This window comes from Theropithecus gelada, chromosome 13, assembly GCF_003255815.1.
Source record: "Theropithecus gelada isolate Dixy chromosome 13, Tgel_1.0, whole genome shotgun sequence".
NCBI classification, from domain to species: domain Eukaryota; kingdom Metazoa; phylum Chordata; class Mammalia; order Primates; family Cercopithecidae; genus Theropithecus; species Theropithecus gelada.
Window position 1 is genome coordinate 8,720,465 of NC_037681.1, and position 20,932 is coordinate 8,741,396.

At 44.5% G+C, this 20,932-nt stretch overlaps 1 protein-coding gene across 4 annotated transcripts; it reads right to left on the reverse strand.

The window, feature by feature from the left end:
• Positions 1-110: 110 nt before the first annotated feature.
• On the reverse strand, positions 111-19,752 carry LOC112604716 (sulfotransferase 1C2). Of its 4 annotated transcripts, XM_025354050.1 has the most exons (9): positions 19,320-19,752; positions 14,539-14,711; positions 14,004-14,129; positions 9,671-9,765; positions 7,592-7,627; positions 4,143-4,269; positions 3,572-3,666; positions 3,243-3,423; positions 111-475 (listed from the first exon to the last, which is right to left on the reverse strand). In XM_025354050.1, the coding sequence occupies exons 2-9, from the start codon at positions 14,687-14,689 to the stop codon at positions 363-365; spliced, it is 924 nt and encodes a 307-aa protein (XP_025209835.1). In that variant the 5' UTR covers positions 14,690-14,711; positions 19,320-19,752; the 3' UTR covers positions 111-362. The 4 variants fall into 4 exon arrangements, with proteins under 4 accessions (XP_025209835.1, XP_025209834.1, XP_025209837.1 ...); XM_025354049.1 differs by lacking the exon at positions 9,671-9,765 and having other exon boundaries at positions 7,592-7,731; positions 19,320-19,700; XM_025354051.1 differs by lacking the exon at positions 9,671-9,765 and having other exon boundaries at positions 116-475; positions 7,592-7,689.
• Between the last annotated feature and the right edge of the window lie 1,180 nt (positions 19,753-20,932).

Here is a 20,932-nt window from a genome sequence, read left to right on the forward strand (position 1 = left end):
TATAACCTAATATTTGGACTTATACTCAAGGTAGTATGATATTATAGACTGGGAGACTAGGACACACTTTCCAGAATAATGGGGATTGAAACAATCCTTTTGTATTCAAGTCATATGTTTTACTTAGTTTATTAAGCTATCTTATATCTTACTTTGGAAAGAATAGTTTGGAAAATGGGCATTAGACATGATCCCTTTTTAAAAATGAAGTAGTGACATACTGTTAATCATCACAGAGATCGTTTGTACTACATCCTATACATTCATAATATGTTTTCAGAGATTCTTCTGGCTGGGACTGAAGGATTGAAGATAGTGTTTGCACTCTTGCCATCCATCTTTTAATTGTATTTACATCTTGCTCAGAGTTCCATGCAGAAGTTTATGGAGGTTCCTTCCATCTTTTTTCTATAGATTTCATCAAACCTCTCATTCTGGGCAACAGTGAAGTGGTTTTTCCAATCCCCCACAGTTCCTAGAAAAAGGAAGCCAAGACAGGAGTGTCACTCTCTGATTGAAAGATGTGGTGTCCCTGAGTAAAGTGGTGTAGTGCCCATACTGAATCTGGCCTGTCCACGTACCTGACTCACCCAACTCCCCCTTCAGTGGACACCTGTCCGTGAGCAGCTCTTCAATAAGAAGCAGTCCTAGGGGACTCTGTGCAGGGGATGGACTTCTAAGTCAGCTGGACAACTGACCCAAGGCAGCTAATGGCCTGCATGACCTGGCCCCACCTGTAGTGTATTTACCCGATGGATTACTACATAGACATAAAAGAAGGATGAACTACAGACACAGAACCACATGGAGGAATCTCAAAACATTATGTTGAGCAAAAGACACCGGACACAAGAAAGTAAATACTGTGAGATTCCATTTATGTGAAGTCCAGCAACAGGCAAAATCAATCTAGAGTAATAGAAATAGGAAAAATGGTTGTCCCTGGAGGTAGACATTGACTGAAAAGGGGCACAAGAGGGAACTTTCTGGGGTGATGAAAATGTTTCCTATCTTGATTGGGGTGCTGGTAGTGTGGGTGTATACATTTATCAAAATGGGTTGAACCGTATACTTAAGATCTGTGCATTTTTGGTATTTTGATTCTATCTCAATAAAAAACAATTTTGGAAAAATATGAATGAGATACTATTTTTCACCAAACAACAACTTAAACTAATTTTAAACAGGGTTTTCCCACCAATGCCTCTTCCAGAAAATTATGCAACAGAAATAAAAGCATCAGGAAATAATAATTTACGCACAAAGATACTTACTGTAACATTATGCATAAAAACAAACATTGAAAACAACAATAATTATAGTGTCTATCATTAAGGGGATAGTTGGATGAATTATGATGTATCCTTAGCTTGGTATAACATTGGACCAAAAAATCAATGAGTTGTATGAGTCTATCTGCCTTGCCCCAGAGGGGTTTCTCATATCCTGACAAGTAAAGGTATAAAATATGACCCCATTCTGCATTTTAGGGAGCAAGCTTTCATTATGGTTACATATCTTTATGTCTGTATGAGTCTGAAGAAGTAGGGTGTATAGAAAGATGGTTATGTATGAGCCTGAAGAAGGGCACCTTGACAAATCATTACCACTGATTATCCAAAGAGAAAAGGGGTAGAATTTTTTTGGTTTGTTTGGTTTGGTATGGAACACTGTTGTAGATTGGAAAATGCAACAACATAAATTCAAGCACGTGCAAAATCAAAGAGGAAGATGAAAAGATGTTTCAAAGTGGTGTGTATACCATGATTTCACTGTTGTGAATAAAAAATGTGTATGTTATAAATGAGAGAGAAAGGGACTTCCATACTGTTGGTAGTTACTTCTTGGAGGTGGAGTTTTGGTGGAGAGACTTTTAAAAAATATAATTTTATATTGATTTTATTTATGTATGTATTTATTTATGTATGTATTTATTTATTTATGGAGACAAGTCTCGCTCTGTTGCCAGGCTGGAGTATGGTGGCGTGATCCTGGCTCACTGCAACCTCTGCCTCCTGGGTTCAAGTGATTCTCCTGCCTGAGCCTCCTGAACAGCTGGGACTACAGGCGTGTACCACCATGCTCAGCTAATTTTTGTATTTTTAGTAGAGACAGGGTTTCACCATGTTGGCCAGGATGGTCTCGACCTCTTGACCTCATGATCTGCCTGCCTGGGCCTCCCAAAGTGCTGGGATTACAGGCATGAGCTACCATGCCCAGCCAATTTATTTTTTAAGAAGAGCTGGTGTCTTGCTCTGTCACCCAGGCTGGAGTACAGTGGCAAGGTCCTAGCTCACTGCATTCTCAAACTCCTGAGCTCATGTGATCCTCCCACCTCAGCCTCCTGAGAAGCTGGGAATACAGGGATGCAGCACCACACCCAGCTAATTAATTTTTTTGTAGAGATGGGGTCTTGCTGTGTTGCCCAGGCTACTTTCGAACTCCTAGCCTCAAGCAATCCTCATGCCTCGGCCTTCCAAGATGTGGGATTATGGGCATGAATCAATCTGCCCAGCCCAATTTAATATTTAACAATGACATGTTTTGCTTTTAAAATTAGAAAGTGATAAAGTTTTTTTTCTTAAAAAATACTAGATGGGCCAATTAGAATTCCTCCTTTGGGAGGAACTAAGAAATACTGAGGATGAGGCAGTTCTCAAGAGTAGTTGTTGAAACTCATGAAGTAGAGCAGGTTTGGGCAAGGGTCAAGACCAAGTTATGAGCAGAAACTGAGTCATCAGAAGTTATAAAGAGGGAGAAAGTTGTGATGGGTGGAGAGACGGGAAGCTGGTCAGCAGAGGAAGCCATGCCTAATAAACACGTGAAAAGCAGCCGAGTCCTGTAAGTGGTGGAGCGTTGGAGCAAAGACCCATCCCTCCTGCTGCTGATTCCTGGACCCTGAGATCCAAGGGCCCCTGGGAGGTCTGGACCAGTGGTGGCTCCTCTTCCTAGTTTTCTATGTGATTGCATTTCCTTTATTGTCCAGTGTGAATCCTCACAGTAAGCCCCTTTCATTGGGGCTGGCTTGGGGGACTCTCTGTTCCTTGCAACCAAATACTGGAGCAATATCCTAGAAAGCTCTCTTTTACAGCAGGATCAAATCCCTGCTTTTATTAGAAACACATATTAGGAATAGTTGAAGTGCATTGTTTTAGAATTAATAAAACTCAATATTGTACGCTAAGAGGCAGGCAGGATGTTATGAGACAATCTGAGTGTATGATAAAAGAGGCCCCACACACCTTTTCTCATGAAGGAGGAAATTGACTGGTCCATGATAGATTTGGAAACTGTAGAACGATTTGTCATGGGATTTTCTTTCATTTTCTCAAACGACGTCTCCTGGACAATTTTATCTAGCACTGTTTCATCCAAGTTCTTTCCCATGAACTGCATCACCTTCCGAATTTCATGCTTTGGGTCCTGTGGCAAGGGTAACATTGGACTGGAATGGCTGAGAGTATCAGAAAAAAATACTACAATTCTCTGGGATGTCCTTTGAAACAACTTTGAATTTCTCTGCACCTGAAGAACCACTTTAAAATGGGTCTTCTGCAGAGCCTTCACTCACCCTCTTTATGTCCTCATAGAAGAGGAAGAGAATCTGGTGTCTGTCTTTCATCTCCCACCATCCTTTCACATGGTCAAACCAGGAACCCCAAACCACTGAAATAGACACAAGAAACAGAATGGTCTATGTAGGCATCGTACAAAGCCTTGTGAGTGTTAGGGATTTTCCTGTGAGTTAGAGAGAGAAAACCCAAATTCTGGGTTAGATATGTTGTAAGAGTTCTGATCTGTTTGATTTTGAGGGTGATGTAGATGGGGACAGCCTTGGAGTTACTTGCCCCAACATCTTTCCTAAAGTGGCTTCCTGTCTATTATGTGCAATCACATAGGGACAAGGACACCCTTTGGAAGAGGATGACTCTAATTAAAGGCTTTGAATCAGGTGGAAGATGTTTGCTGAGGGCTGTGGGCATATACTTAGAAAGTGGCCAGCTTGCTCTGCCCAGTCCCAGTCTGTGGTAGGACACACCTGATGAGGTGCAGGCATTCTAGGGGATAAAAGGCTACCTGTGATTCCCTAGACCCAGCCTAGCTGGAGTGAGAATGCAAGGGTGTGAAGGATGTTCCTGTACCTTTTCCATTGATGAAGGTTTCAAAATATTCTTCCCAGGTACCAGGGTCAGGAAGCATGTGGTTCATCCTTTGGAAATGGTAGTAGGAAACCATACAGTCTTTGGCATTTCGAGCTACATAAAGGAACTTCGGGGTAAGAAAAGAAGTGGGTAAAAGATGGTATAAAAAGTGGACTTTCACAGAGTTCCCTTAGGCGGAGCCATCCTGCAGATTGCTGTGCACTCTGGCTTAGTTCTGTGGTGCTGGTCTATGACTTGGTCTTGTGACCTCTCTCTTCTTTCTGTCTCTGCTTCGTCACCAACCTGCTCTCTACTTCAAACTCAGTCATTTTAATTAGCTAATCAATTAGGGATTGTTGAGGATTAGATTGCCCGATTGCCCCTTTGGTATCAGGAGCAAAATCTTTCTCTATAAACTATGACCTGCCACGTGAATAGGAGACTTCCACAGTATCAGCGTAAACTGATGACCCCTCTCGCACCCTCCCAAAGATGCACAGAAGCTTCATGTTTAAGAGTTTGAGTCACAGAGCAAGAAAATAGCTTCTATTTTTCTCCTGGCCTCCTCAGCTTGAATGATTTCCATCTCTAATCATTTCAGCTCTGCCCCTACAAACATCCCTTCAAGTTCCACTTTGCTCACAACTTCACATCCCTCCACCCTCCCAACAAATCTGACCTTTTATCCAGTACTCAGTTCACATTTTAACAGCATCAATCCCCAATGGGCCTCTTGACTACACATCTCAGATCTATGAGCAGCTATTTCAATGCTGTGCTTTTTCATTCATTCGCTTTTAAGTGGTTCTCAACTGGGGATGATGGGATGGTTGTGTCCACTACGGGGACATTTGGCAATGTCTGGAGACATTTTTGGTTTCACAACTTGGAGTGGTGGTGCTACCGGCATCCATGCAGGGGCCAAGGATGCTGTTCAACATTCTACAATACACAGAAGGGTCCCCCTGCTCCCACCCACAAGAAAGAAAAATCTGCCCCAAATGTCAGGAGTGCTGTATTAATTATGTCTTTTATATTCTGCATCTGATACTTTGACATCCTAGGGTTTTGCTGACTCTGGAGGAACTGCCTACAACACCCTAGAACCTACACCCCCAACACCTCCACTGCTGGGCTCTTACACACTGGGCCACTATTCACCTGCCCTGATCACCCCAGGGTCAGATACCAGATGACTAGGCCCAGCCCCTGTGGCTGAAAGCCTGCTGCAATGGTTCAAACTGGCCAATCCCAAGCCTCCTTACCCTGTCTCATCTGTTCCTTCCCAAAGAAACCACATCAAGGCTCTTGCCCATGTCTCCTACTCACTCTCTCTGCCTCCTGACCTATCCCATTGCTTCCCTGTGAGGCTCTGTGTGACATGCCATGCCTCCCGTTCTAGGGATCTGCGAGGATACACTTCTTCCTTATGACAGTCACCACTGTACCTGCGTGTCTTATCATGCCTGATTATATCAAGTCCCAGGCCCTTTAGAGCAAGTGCTAAGGTTGAGAAACACTTCTCCTGAAAGCACTGACTCTATTACTGTCTACTAAGTCCTACTGCCCATCTTCTCTTCTCCAACTTACCAAGCTGCCAAGCACCAGTAAAGAAGGTTTCAAGAAATGTTGATTTAAAAAATTCCCCGAGTTTCTAAATTTTTTATCCTCAGTTTTCTTCCTCTTCATTGCTGCTTGGTAATCCTTTTATTAATCCCTCCCGTGCTCCATCTCTTGACTCTTAGCTCTAGCCACAGGTCTCTCTTCTCTCCTCAAACCTTTACCCTCAAACCTTCCTGTCTGAGTTCACTAATTCTCTGTGCAGCTGTTCTGCACTTTAACCTACGCTTGAGTTTTTCATTTCCATGATTTTATATTTTTTTGTTATAGAAATTCCATTTATTCACTTAATAATTCTGTGTCTAAAAGTAGCATCTTATTTCTTTTTTATTTTTGATTCACTCTTTCATTTATTCACACAACCTGAACCTTCTTTTATTTCTACAGCTGATAATTATATTGTCTGAAGTTCCTGAGGTCTGACTCTTCCACAGGTTCTTTCTGAAGACTGAGTCTCATGGTGGCTTGTTCTTTTGTGTATTTTGTAATGTGGGATGGTGAGCTCAAGTGGGGATCCTATGGGGGTCTGAGTTGCAGCTGTGTCCCTCCAGAGAGGACCTGGGAACACTGGCTGTGGGGACTACCTTGTGTAATTTCTCTGCCTGTAGTTTCTTGGACAATGCAAGGAGGAAAATTTTGAATTTCAAACCCTGAGAGAGGAAACCTGTGGCTACACATTCTCAAGGGAGCTGAGAGCCTAGGTCGAGGCAGAGTGGTTCCCCAAGGTCTTCCTCTGCCTCCTCCACCCATCCATTGAGGATGTAGCCCTTCAGCAGTCCCGGCTTTGGCTCCTCATTCTTCTGCTTCCTTGTGCCCTGGGCTTTGACCCTGTCCCTGTGCAGCCATTAAAACTCAAGTTGTTGGATTATCCAGGTCATCAAATTTCCCCAGGAGAGTCCCAGTCTCAACTTAAGTTTCAGTTCCCTCTGCAGTTTATAAACCTAGGGACTTTATTTTGATCTCAGTTATGCATTTAAAAGGAAACTTGTGATTTTTTAAATGCAGTAATCCTGGATGTTTTACATATAAGTGCTTCAGGGGTTCAGAATACCTAGTTTGCCATAGTTCTGGAAATGGAAGTTTTTGTCCCCTTATCCAACATTACTGAAAAGACTGAAGTCATTTGATGTGAGTCCTCCAACTTCACTCCAGTCCCCCAGAAACTATCTTTCTTAGCCTTTCTTCCCCCTTCCTTCCTGCCTTTAAGAAAACAGTGCCCCACTTTCTCACCAAGGCTGGCAGCTCAGTTTGCACCCTTGACTCTACTTGCTCCACAGCCGCTTCTGTATTTATGCAAAAAGCACGTGTCTAATGCCCTCTACATGCCAGGAGCTTATTAGGCACTGTGGTGCATACAGATAAAGTCACAGAATAAATAAAACAAGGAACTCAGAGTCCACCAGAGGCTGAGGTGGGGTGTCCTCAAGAGCATTGCTCTGTCTGTTCATCTGTTTACAGTTTGGGGAGATCTTTAGCTCTTTTCCTCTCATTCTTCCCTCCCTGGTCTGTTAGAGAGCCTCCCCATGGCCTGCAGCCTGGGATCACCATCTTCTCCCCTTCATTTCACAGCTACACTTAGTGCACTCACTGCCTCCTCATTTCTCTAGTTTCTTCCAAATACGTAGTCTGGCTCCTGCCTTCATGTCCTATTTGAAACTGTTCAGGTGAATGTCCTGCTGAGTCTAGAACTTTACTTTTTCTGTTTGCTGGTAAGCATCAGAGACAGTGGAGAGGCAAAGGTGATGACGAATGTTCTGCGTTGGGGTCTACAGGACTCGCTTTGGTTGGCTTACTCTCCCTTCTGTCACAGGGAGCTGTTGGTATCTTACCTTGCAGTTGTTTTCCCAGAAAGATGGCGGCAGCAGCTGAGTGGAAAGGTGAGTCTTTAGTATCCGTGGAGAGGGCGTTGCTTTGGCTTTTTCCACACCTTTAAAATAGTTCAAGAGGAAACATCTGTGTAGTACAAGCACTACCCGGGGACTTCATGATGCAGGCTCTGTCCAGGATATCCCATCACTCACTTATCTTTCTGCTAGTCTCTTGACTTTCTTTTGGGATTTTACAATGGGATTATTAATTTTCATTTTTGTGGAATCAGACAGCTTGAGTCCTGGATGGGGCCTTAGAGTTAAGTTACTCTGTCACTTTAAGGATGAGGTGATAGAAGCTGAGAAAGGGCAGGTGATGTCTTGCTGAGGCACAGTCAGCTAGGACCAGAGAGCAGAGGCCTCCCTCACCTTCGTGCCAGCCAGAGATGACCCCCATGTGCCTGCAGCAGGCTGTCTCGTGTACCTGGCCTGTTTGCAATCACTTGTTTCATTTCTAAAAACATATATACTTGCTGGCCTGTGAGTCATGATTTCTACTCTCTCATTTTAAAGCCTTAATGAGCACTTTGTGCAATCGTTGTGTTAAGCTGAGGTTAGGGGGAAAAGGCGACAAAGACGAGAAAAACACAGACCTTCTCCCTAAGGAGCTTCCACTCTGGTGTGGGAATCAGAGGCTCATGCAAATCACGTCAGAGGAGCTGGGTCAAGTTAGTGCTGAGGATCTCCTTCCTCTTTAAGACCGAATACTGTTCCATTGTGTGTGAATTCACATCTTGTTTCTCAATTCATCCATTGGTGGCCACTCGGGTTGTTTCCACCTTTGGGCTATTGTGAATAATGTGATTTTGAATGTGGGTGTACAGGTATCTGTTTGAGACCATGTTTTTATTTCTTTGGGATATATGCCCAGAAGTGGAATTTCTGGATCATGTAGTCATGGTAATTTTTGTTAAATAAAAAAGTGTTTGGGCACTAAAAAGAAAAGTTGGAAAACCACCTTTAGCTGTTTTTGAAGTCCGTATTCCTTAGAAGACTTGCAAAGCTGTCCTACCTCTAGTCTCTTTCCTCAGCTCCGCCTCTACGCCAGCTCACACTCGGTCCTTTCAAGTGCCCTGGTCCTGCTGCCCCAGGCCCCTGTGCCTCCCTCCAGCCCTCATCTCTACACATCTGGTCCTGCTTCCCCAGGCCCCTGTGCCTCCCTCCAGCCCTCATCTCTACACATCTGGTCCTGCTGCCCCAGGCCCCTGTGCCTCCCTCCAGCCCTCGTCTCCACACATCTGGTCAGTCCCGCTCACTCTTCAAGGGTCTCTCCAAGTACTTTCAGTGCTGGTGATATGGCGGCCTGAACATTATGAAGATCTTTCCTGTTAATCACACACCTGCAGATTCTGTTTAAAACAGCAGACACTCATTTAAGTGCAGAATCAGGCTCATAAGAAAATAAAGGGAGCCTCCAGGGACCAAAGTGAAGAGGGAGGGAGCTGCAAGATGGAGAAGTGGGCAAAGGCTTTGATGACAGCTGCCCGGAGTGGGTTCACCCACCGGACACCCAGTCCTCAGTTCAGTGACCGCTGCTCAGGGAGGAGGCTGGTAGGCCTGGGCTTTAGTGAGGCACAGATTAGGAACAGAGACCCATGCATTAGCAGGAGAAACTCAAATGCCTGCTACCTCAGTGAAAGGTGAGAGAGAAAAACACCACCTACTGACAAAGAGAGGTAAAGTAATTTCCTGGCCTCACTTCTGGGTGCAGAAAAAGAGGCTTTCTTGAGAACTCATAACCACTATCCTGTTTTCATACTACATGCATGGATATGAAATCATACTACCTGCTGGGACCAGAAGTTAACTTAAACTATTGTAGATTGGAAATGTTCCAATGTAGGTGTGAGATCAAGAGAGGGAGAAAAGAGCTTTTTGTACGAAATCACAAAACAAATGAGGGAAAAGCCTTATGAACAAGAGCAGAAAAAAACAGGTGGAAGAACTAAACCCTTAGTGACCTCCATTATTGGGTACCTGATAGAGAATATAAATAACTATGTTTACAATATGCAAAGAAGACCAGGTGTAGTGGCTCACGTCTGTAATTTTGGTGCTTTGGGAGGTTGAGGCAGGTGGATTGCTTGAGCTCAGGAGTTCGAGACCAACCTGGGCAACATGGTGAAATCCTGTCTCTAAAAAAAAAAAAAAACCAAAATTAGCTGGGCATGGTGATACACACCTGTAGTCCCAGCTACTTACTCGGGAGGCTGAGATGGGAGGATTGTTTGAGCTCAAGAGATTGAGGCTGCAGTGAGCTGTGATTGCACCACTGCACTCTAGCCTGGGTGACAGAGTAAGACCCTGTCTCAAAAAAAAGTGCAGAGGAATGCAAGAGAAAATTGAAAACATGATCAAGGAAACAAGAGACTACTAAAAAGACTGGGAAGATTTATAAAGTGTTTGGACGTGAAAACCTACAATGAGTAGGGTTAAATAGCAGAACATGCATAGCTGAAAAGAAAAACAGTAGCAGAGCTAAAGAAGCACAATGTAGAGAAACACAGAGATGAAAACTATAAGAAACCTTAGCAGACATAGAGGACAGAAACGAAGGTTATGGGTAGAGTTGGACTCTCAGTCCCAAGCTGGGGAGCAAATTCAGGGAATCTGCCAGAAAGTGAGATCTGCAGGCCGGTTGATTTCCTTCCTGGTACTGGTGGCTCTCCTCTTTCCTGTGACACCTGATTTAATGCCCTGTGGGCAGTAACCACTTAATGCCTAAAAGAGACCCAGTCCTCTAAATGGGAAATCTGTGCTCAGTCATTATGGTCCTCTGATGGCTCACAGTCATTCTTCCTGCCTATGACAAGTAAGAAAGCCCGCTCCTACTCCTGATCCAGCCCTGTTGGTGGACTCAGCCCAGCTCCAGCTCCAAATTTTTCTGCCAAAAAACCCCTACAGGAGAGAGATACTGTGGAGCTGGGGCTTTATATAAAGCAGTTGACCAGTGTTTTCTTTTACATACATAGGTACATTGTACATTCTGTCCCACCACAGCCTTGCCCCACCTCTCTCTCATCAATGATTCAGAAAAGCCCCATGGGGTTGCCTCACCCACCAGGAACACCATGATGGTTGCTCAGACTCAGGGTGGAGAAGCACAGCATGGAGAGTGTGCATGACACAGCCCAGGCTGCAGGGCCCGTTCCCAAGCCCAGTAGCGGGAAAGAAGGGGGCAAACGAGGTCATTTTTGGCCTTCGTCAGCTGCACTAAGATTTTAGTCTTGGGATTTGTGCCAAATTGCATGTGGCTGTGTGGGATAAATCAATTCAGCCAATACTGTAGAAACAGCCCCATGGGAGTACAAAGTCAAACAGAACTTGTTTCTTGCCATCAGAGTTTGTGGTCTGGCAGGAGACAGAAGCAGAAAATTAGTAATGACAGCAGTTTATTGTTTCAGGTGTCACCTCCAGGAACTGTTCTTTGGCCATGTTCCCCTCACCCTACCAATAGTGCTTCATGCTTGTTGTTACATCATCTGCATTGGTTTCTTCCATGGGACCATAACTTGTTGAGGGCAAGTAGGTGTGAAGTCTTATGAGCAGCATAGGCCCTTGAGCATAGATGTTTGCTGAAATGGAGTGGATCATTCCTAGATTTCACCTATATACAGTTCACACACACGCATGCATGCACACACATGCACACAGGTCTTTTCAAAGTCTTTCCAAACCAATTCTTTGTGGGTCACAGATGCAATCCCTTTTGTCACAGAATGTCTGTGAGGCTGGGAGTTGATGGAGGAGCAGAAGGGGGGCCTGGAAGGGAGACTGACCATGCAGAGCACAAGCTCGTCCATTGTCCAGTAGTGCCTGACCACTCCAGAATGCTCCAAGGGTGGTTGAGACCTTTGGCCAACAGCCATGAGTCTACATCAGCACCTGGTCTCCTCCCAGTGGTGCTCCTCACCTCGGCTGGCAGGGATTATCTGCTGTGAAAGAAAGCCACTGGCCAGGTGCAGTGGCTCATGCCTATAATCTCAATGCTTTGGGAGGCCGAGGCGGGTGGACCACGAGGTTAGGAGTTCGAGACCAGCCTGGCCAACATGGTAAAACCCCCCGACTCTACTAAAAATACCAAAAATTAGCCAGGCACGCTGGCAGATGCCTGTAATTCCAGCTACTCGGGAGGCTGAGGCAGGAGAATTGCTTGAACCCAGGAGGCAGAGGTTGCAGTGGGCCGAGACCACGCCATTGCACTCCAGCCTGGGCAATAGAGCCAGACTTCGTCTCAAACAAACAACCAACCACTGCACAGCTGAGTCTCCAGCCAGCATTCAGCTGTCTGTGGCCAGGCAGATCATAAAGGCTGAGACCGTTTGTTACTCTCACACAGGGCACCCTCGTTCATAAAGAGGCCAGGGTTCCTCTGTAGAACATGCCAAGCTGGCTGATTGATTACCATTCTTTCTCCGGATTCTATAGCTCTATCCTGGTTTTTATGCTGATTTAGTGATTGAACATTCTGCTCTCTACTGCTAAGAATACTTCATTAGAAATCTTGTTTAGGCCTCTCCTCTTTCTTTAATCTCTCACATTGTCAGAGGTAAGACACTGGGCAGCAGCAGGGGCAGGAGGCAGAACAAAGATCAAAAGCTGTTCTTGGGCTGGGTCTGGTGGCTCATGTTTGTGATCCCAGTGGCTTGGAAGGCCAAGGCAGGAGGCTTGCTTGAAGCCAGGTGTTTGAGAGCAATCTAGGAAACATAATGAAACTCTATCTCTACAAACAATTAAAAAATTTGCCAGGTGTGGCAGTGTTCACCTGTAGTCCCAGCTACTCGGGAGCCTGAGGTGGGAAGATTGCCTAAGCCCAGGAGTTCCAGGTTGCAGTGACCTATGATGGCACCACTGCACTCCGGTCTGGGTGACAGAGCTAGCCTCCATCTTTAAATAAACAAAAAATGCTGGTCTTAGATAATTAGGGAACACATGGGGTCATGGGGCCTAGAGAGGTGGTTAGTAAAGATGTGTAACACGTAGATAGTATCCTCTGAGTGTCAGGCAATGCTTCAGGCTTTTTACCTGTATTGGATTTGTTAATGCTCACAACAACTCTTTGAGATAGGCCTTGATTCTATCCACACTTTGCAGCTAAGGAAACTGTGACACAGAGAGGTTATGTAAACATTGTGAGGTGAGTGACAGAGTCAAGATTCAAACGTCGTGAGGTGAGTGATGGAGTCAGGATTTAAACCCTGGTAGTCCTTAACTATTGTACCATCCTGCTGCTCAAGGAGCAGAAGACCAGACACACACAAAACAGCAGGCCCTGATGGCACACGGAGTGAGATTATGGTTAAGCAGGCAGAGTCTGGCCTGTTTATGGGGTCGGAGCCCCACAGGTAGTTCAGAGCAGGGCACAGGGTTACAAAGCCAGTGGTTACCTACCTAGTGACCATTGTCTCCTCTTTGAGAGCCAGAGGAGCCACAGGGGCTGGATGGTAGGATCATAGGGGAGAGCAAAATCCTTTAAGGCTATTCTGACTTGGAGGCACCTCCTTGTACAGGTTTCAAGTGTCTTGTATGCATCAGGTCAGGGACTTTCTATCTCAGGACATTTTTAGGGATTTATCGGACCTCTGTCTACAGTTGCTCCAACTCTAGACTTCATGCTAGAGCTGCATTGACTACATTTTCATAGCTTCAGCTACTGTGCTTCCAGTTTTCTATCACATGGATCTCTGCAATGCTGCAACTTAGGGAAGTAGGCCTTTCTCCTTGTTTTGCAAAATAGTTCCAGCAGCTCTAGTTACCTGAAATATAGCCTTCTGGTTATATTTTTTAGCTTCCTTTATTTTTTGATGTGAAGAGAAACACTTCCAGGTTGAGCATTACCTGAAAAGTCTTCTCTATTGAATAGAAATAATTGGTTCCAAATGCAATGGTGTGTGTGTATGTGTGTGTGTATGTGTGTGTGAATTATTGATTCTTGGATACTCTCCTGGCTGCACTGGGCTTTATCAGGTTGGGGTACAGAGAGAAGAGGGAAAAAATGGCTTACAGTTTCTCACATCTTCAGTATGTTCTACAGTTGCACATGATCAGAGGGAGGACTTAAGAAGAAAACAAGGCAGAATCTGCCCCTAGCACACACCCTTTTCACTTGGTGATACACTTTTGGCAAAAAATCTTAAATAATATGTAGACAGAAGATGAGAGGAAGATAAAAGGAAGAAACATATGACAGTGAAAATGAGAGAGAAAGAGAAAGAGAAGAGGAAGGAGAGAGGGAGGGAAAGAGAGAAGAGGAAGGACAGAGGGGGCAGAGAGAGAGAGAGAGAGGAGAAAAGAGAAAAGTGAGAAAAGACAGGGCAAAACAGAAGAGAGAGTGAAAGAAAGCAGGAAGAAAGAAAGAGGGAGGTGCTCTCACCAGAAGGTTGGGGTGGCCGAGCCCACTCAATGAAAGGATGGCGGTGTTGGATGATGGCTCGCTGGCACTTCTCCACATCCCCATTCTGTTCAATCATATCCACAATTTCCTGAATCCATGTTGTCCCTGAGGCTCAGAAAGGAAGGGTGAGAAGGAGAAACCTGTTAGACGATCTTCCCTGAAGAGTCCCGAGTAAACAAAGGAGATGTAGAGCTTGGTGTTTGCATCAACCTCCACTCGAGTCAGGATCCTGTTAGCCATGAGTGATGGAAGTCCATGAGGGATGGACTTTGGATCTCTGTAGGGAGTGGAGCAGCACAGGCAAGGCTCCCCCAACCCAGGACCAGTGCATGGCAGAGCACAGCAGCTTTCCTGGAAACCCCAGGGATATCAGGCATCCTGCGTGAGTCCTGAGCTCTGACCCCATTGTGGAACAATAAGAAGGAGCAGGTCCCTATCAAGGGGAAATCTAACTTAAGTGACAAGCCGGTGCTGGCTCAGCAGGTCTTTGCTGTCCCTCCTGCCCTGCAGTCACCTGCTTTAGGGTAGGTGCAGATGAGGAGATCATCTGGTTTGGCCTCGAAGCTCTGGATTTGGCTCCAGTTGTCCACAGTTGCAGACTGCAAGAGGGTCCCCTCCACCTCTTTCAGTTTTATCTGTTTCCCCAACTCTGAGGTCAGGGCCATAGTGTCTCAGCGTTGGGGGTCCCTATGGGAAAAGAATAGAGGAGATTTTTAAAGAAGTTGTGGTAAAATACACATAATACAAAATTGATCATTTTAACTGTCTTTTGGCGTACAGTTCAGGGGCATTAAGTACATTCACATTGTTGTGCAATCATTATAACCATCCTTTTCTGGAATTTTTTTCATCTTCCCAGACAGAAACTCTGTATCCATTAAACAATAACTTCCCATTTCCCCCCTCCCTCAGCTCCTGGCAACCACCATTTTACTCTATTTCTCTATGGACTCTATATACCTTATTTAAGTGGAATCACATAATATCTGTCCTTTTGTGAATGTCTTATTAATTAAGCTTAATCTTATGCTTAATTGAAAACTTGATCTAAAGCTTAATCTCTTCAAGGCTCATCTGTGTTATAGCATGTGATAGGATTTCCTTCCTTAGTTCACTGTAGGTATATACCATTTTTATTTTTTGAGACAGAGTCCAACTCTGTTGCCTAGGCTGGAGTGCAATGGCATGATCTTGGCTCACTGCAACCTCTGCCTCCAGGGTTCAAGCGATTCTCATGCCTCAGCCTCCTGAGTGACTGGGATTACAGGTGCCCACCACCATGCCTGGCTAATTTTTGTAATTTTAGTAGAGACAGAGTTTCGCCATGTTGGCCAGGCTGGTCTTGAACTCCTGACTTCAGGTGATCCACCCACCTTGACTTCCCAAAGTGTTGGGATTACAGGCGTGAGCCACCATGCCCAGCTTATGTTTTGTTTATCCATTCATCTGTTGATGGAAACTTTTGGCTGTCATGAATTAGGTCTCTGTGAACATCGATGTACAAATATATCTTTGAATTATTGCTTTCAATTCTTTTTGGTATATACTCAGAAGTGAGATTGCTAGATCATCTGGTAATTCTATGTTTAATATTTTGAGAAAATGTTACAGCATCTTCCACAGCAGCTGCACCATTTTAAATTTTACAAGCAGTGCATAAGTGTTCCAGTTTTTCCAAATTGTCATTAACACTTGTTGTTTCCTGTGTTGTTTGTTTGTTTTTTTGTTTTTGATAATAGCCATCCTAATGGGTGTGGGGTGATAAACAGCTCATTGGGGTTTTGATTCGCATTTCCCTAATGATTAATGATGTTGAGCATCTTTTCATGTGCTTATTGGCCATTTGTAGGAGAAATATCTCCTTTGCCCAGTTTTGCATTGTGTGTGTGTATGTGTGTGTGTGTGTGTTTTGCCATTGTTATATTGAGGGAAGACTTTTAAATGCACCAAAAGGAGAAAGCTGAAGAAGTAAGCCACTATTACTCAAGGATAACTGGCTACTGGGGTTCCAGAAGACATTCATTACTACTATTACTAATGAAATAGTAGTTAAAAGCTAACATTTATCAAACACTTCAATTTACCATCGCTGGGCTGAGTGCCTTGTATACATTAATTTATTTTAACTTTTGCTGAATATGAGTGATAGAACGTCAGAGCTGTAAGGGTCCTTACAGAAAATGTAACAGTACATGCTTGCTAGAGGTTGAATAAAATAATCTGGCCCAGCTGCTTCATGGAATAGATGAGAAAACCAGGTGCCCAGATTAGCGAGGCCAGTTTTCGTGGTGGCTTCTGCTTCCAGATTGAGCTGAGCCCTTTAAGATGAAGACAATTTTCGGAAAATGAAAGGCAAATTATTTCTGAAAAATTTCAAATATGAAAAGCAGCTGTATTTATAATACATCAAAGAAGGTGGAGTTTGGACAGTACTCCTGAGATTACGGTGTGATCAAATTCAGAAGAGGAGGGATAAGAACAAACATTTCTTGCAGGCCTTCTATATTAGGTCCTTCATGGACTTTTCTTTTTCTCTCTTAATTCATATGACAATTTTATTAGGAAGGAATAATTATCACCCTCATAAATGTGAGGAAGCTGAAAGTTACACGATCATAACTTGCCCAGGATCACAGCCAACATCTGTATACAAATCCTATATTCCTTCTTTAAAAATTGCCTCTTTTTTTAAATTGTGAATTTAAAGGCATACATTGCAGAAAATTTGGAAAAAGTCCAAATGTACAAGGAAAACATCTATCACACAGAGTTGTATTTCTGTCTTTTTCAAATGTATATTGTTGTAGGCAGAATAATGGCCCTACAGATGTCCACGTCCTAATTCCTAATACATTACATTGTGTGGCAAAGGGCTTTGCATGTGGAATTTAGAAGCTTAAGGCAGGCCGGGCGTGGTGGCTCACGCCTGTAGTCCCAGCTACTTGGGAGGCTGAGGCAGGAAAATGGCATGAACCCGGGAGGTGGAGGGCGACAAAGCGAGATTCCGTCTTACAAAAAAAAGAGAAGAACCTTAAGGCCATGAGCATGTCCTGTATTATCCAGGTGGGCCTAATGTGACCACAAGGGCACTTAAAAGTGGGCAAGGGTGCAGAGGAGCCAGTCAGAGAGTCATATGGTAGAAGAAGTGACTGGAGAATTTGGAAGTATGAGAAGGACTCAACTTGCCATTGATGGCTTAGAGACAAAGGGGAACACAAGACAAAGCATGGCCTCCAGAGGCTGAGAATGAACCTCAATCAACAGGCAAATGGGACCTCTGTCCTACAGCCACATGAATCTGAATTCTGCCAACAACCAGAATGAGCTTGGAAGGGATTCTTCTTCAGAGCCTCCAGAAGGGAACACAGCCCTGCCAACACCTTGATTTTACGCAGAGACACCTGTTTGGATAAACTTGTGTTGTTTTAAGCTGCTAAATTTTTGATAATTTGTTATGGCAGTCATAGTTATAGAAAACTATTTATACATAGTTATGAACAAAAAGTATATATATATAAATGTAAAATTACAAAATTTTATACTTTTTGGATACTGCTGTGGTTTGGATGTGGTTAGTCCCCACCAAAACTCTCTGTTGAGGTTTAACTGCCAGTATGGCGGTGCTGGGAGATGGGGTCTCGTGAGAGGTGTTTGGGCCATAAGGGTGGATTCCACATGAGCAGATTAATGCCATCTCCCAGAAGTGGGTGAGTTGGGTCCCTTTGCACATGCTCACTTGCCTTTCTATTTCTTCACCATGTCTTGATGCAGCATGGCTCTCACCGGAAGCTGAGCAGATGCCAGCACCATGCTCTTGGACTTTTCAGCCATCAGAATCATGATTCAAAATAAACCTCTTATATTTATAAATTACCCAGCCTCAGGTATTTGGTTATAGCAACACAAAATGAACTAAGACAGATGTTATCATGGTTTGAATTGTGTCTCTCTAAGTTCGTATGTTGAAGTCTTAATCCATAGTATGTTAGCATGTGGCTGTATTTGGAGATAATGTCTTTGAGGAGGTGATTAAGTTAAAATGAGGCCACTAGGATGAGACCCATTCCTATTTGGTATCCTTGTAATGACAGGAGATTAGGACACACAAGGCAACACCAGGGATGTGTGCACATAGAGGAAAGACCATGTAAGGATACAGTGAGAAGGTTCTCCATAGGGTGGGGATGAGGGGAATGGTGAGTCTAATTCTGGGGTTGAGTCTGACGTATTTGTGGGACTTCCCAATGTATACCTGTAGGCAGGTGTACATGTGAGCTTAGGGCTCTGGCCTGGAAATAATGTCTTGAGAATCAGTCATGCAACACATTGACCAACTCTGTGGTAGGCATTGCTCTGGGCAGGTAGCTGATGACCGAGGGCGTGGGCATGGCTGTGAGTGTGTGCAGAAGGGTACCTGCTGCTGAGGACCAGGGCAGTTAAGGGCTTGGCTGTCCAGTGTACTATGGATCCCACTGTATTGCTCTTGTTGGAGGCCTGCACGGGGAGTGATAGAAGCTGGCTAAAGCTGGGAGAAGGAGATGCGGCAAGAGATTGGGGCAGCTGGATAGTGCAGTGGGAGCAGAGGGATCTGCCGGTTCCCACAGGAGAAGTCCCAAGTCCTTCTCACCCTCCCCAAGCCCCTCATTGCTGGGCCACATCACACTTGGTTCCTGCCCCTGAAGAGTCAGGCATTTAGACACACACATTTTCCCTTGAGCAGCCAGCAGGAACCTTTTCATCCTATCAGGCCAGATCACTATGGCCTCCTTGGTGAAGGCATCCCTGACTCTGTAAACAGAAGTAATCACTCCTTTCCATGGGATCTTATAGTATTTTGTGTGCAAAATTTTATAGATCTTACTCCATGTCCTATAGTTACTTGCTTATAAGTCTGGACCCTGGAGCACAGGATCTGGTTCAGTCCCCTTGCAGGCCCAGCATGTGTCTTGGTCAATGGCTGGCATAAGAGGAGGACTCTCATGGAAGAAGAAATAGTCTTGGCCAGAGAAGTTGAGCTGGCCGTGGAGGAGGATGGGACAGGGAGGGTATCTGGGAAAAGATCAGGGTGGAAGACAGAGATAGTATTATAGGGGAGAGAGCCTTTGGAGGTGATTGCCTGGGGTCCTGAATCTAGGTCTGGTTGGTTACAAAGCTCTTTTATATTATTTTATCAGATTCTTAGGATCTTTTCTGGTTTGAGTAAATGCATCTATAAAGTCACACCTATGTGGCTAAAGGTTAAAAAAAATCAATTAACGAGTTAGGTACAGAATTTCTTTTAAGCTGTATTCTTACCTTCAAGTTCCAGCTGAACGTCAGCAGCTCAAAGGCCCACTCAAGGGTCAGTGGGCACGGAAGGGACTTTCACAGGAAGCAGATGGCAATTGCAGAGGCTCAAATTACTACTGTGTCAGAGTTACAGGGGCGCTCAGCAGGTAGCCAGCACTTTGGGAGGCTCTCAGCTTCACTGTGGAAAGTTGAAGCTTTTACTGGAAGAATCCGGATTGAACAGAAACAAACCCTGTGACCTGGCCCTGGGAGGGAGAACTTCTTGCTGTACCATGATCACTCATGTGACCCTGACTACTGTGCAAATATCAGCTCCCTCTAGTGCACACGAACTGAGGGCACACTCTGCCCCTCCCCTTGGTCTCCACCTAGAGTTTTTCACATCTCTCCTGGCCCTCAGCTGCTCTGACCCCTCCCTCCTCCCGCTGGTCTAGAAGCTTAAACAGGTGGAGGCTGGAGGGAAATGGAAAGCTGGCTCTAGGACCAGCTGCATCAGGCTTCAGATAGGCTCCTGCTTATTTGGTGAACTCCCTTTTCCTCCCGCCTTAGCCTGAGATTTACTTTCTGCATCTGTGAAGTGTGGGTAATACTGCCTGTCTTCAATCCATGCTTTAAGATTGAAAGCAACAATGTTAATGAACACACTTTGCATAGCACATAGTAAGGGCTTAAAACTGCTGGTTCTTCTATCCTTTCTTCCCAAACTGTATTCATCCACACTGAAATGCAGAGAGGATAGAACAAAAGTCTAGAGCTTAGATGTGTACTTATTTATACCTTGCCATATTGTACGAAAGGTGTACTTTTGAAGAGGCAGATTATATTCCATGGTGTCTTTGGTTACCTAGGAAATTAAATGGATCAGGTGTTAATTATCTCTGAGCTGCTACTCTTCTGCCAGCCCCAACCTTGTATCTACCCCAGTGCTTTCCTTTCTGGAATTGAAGCATAATTCTGCACCCCATCTGCCCTTCTTGCTGAAGCTTTCCTTGTCTTCCTTGACCCTGTACCTCATAATGCTTTTTGCGGACACTTCCTCTTCCTCCTTGTTTCCAATTTATTTTTTTTAAATAAATTGAACTTTATTTTTCTACTTCTGCTGTCTTCCCAGTTCCACTTATCCCAATGCTGTCAATTTTCAGCCCCAAAGGGCTGATTCACAGTTCTTAGTGCAACCTCACCTTTTCTCTGCTGTTAAAGTCCCTAAGTCTGCTAAGGTGTCTGCCGGTATCGGTGCCACGCTGCGCTGCGTGCTGCATCTCCCTGCCTTTGCCGTCTGCATGGGCCACAGTCTTTACATTTTGCAGTTAGTAACCACTGCTAGTATCTACTTCCTCCACGTTTGTGGCAGATGAACTGGGATGTTGCACAATCTTCCAGCGGTCTCCTTATTTCTCGTCTCTTCCCTACTAGTCTCTCATACTTTCAGCATATAAATGAAGCTCAGCTCAGATCAGGCTATCCTTTGGTTGTTTATGGCTCAGATTCTGGATACTTCCCCTTGGAATTCAAGACCTTCTAAATTCACTAATTATTATTTTTATAAGGCAGGGTCTCACTGTTTTGCCCAGGCTTCAGTGAAGAGGCATGATCATAGCTCACTGCAGCCTTGACCTCCT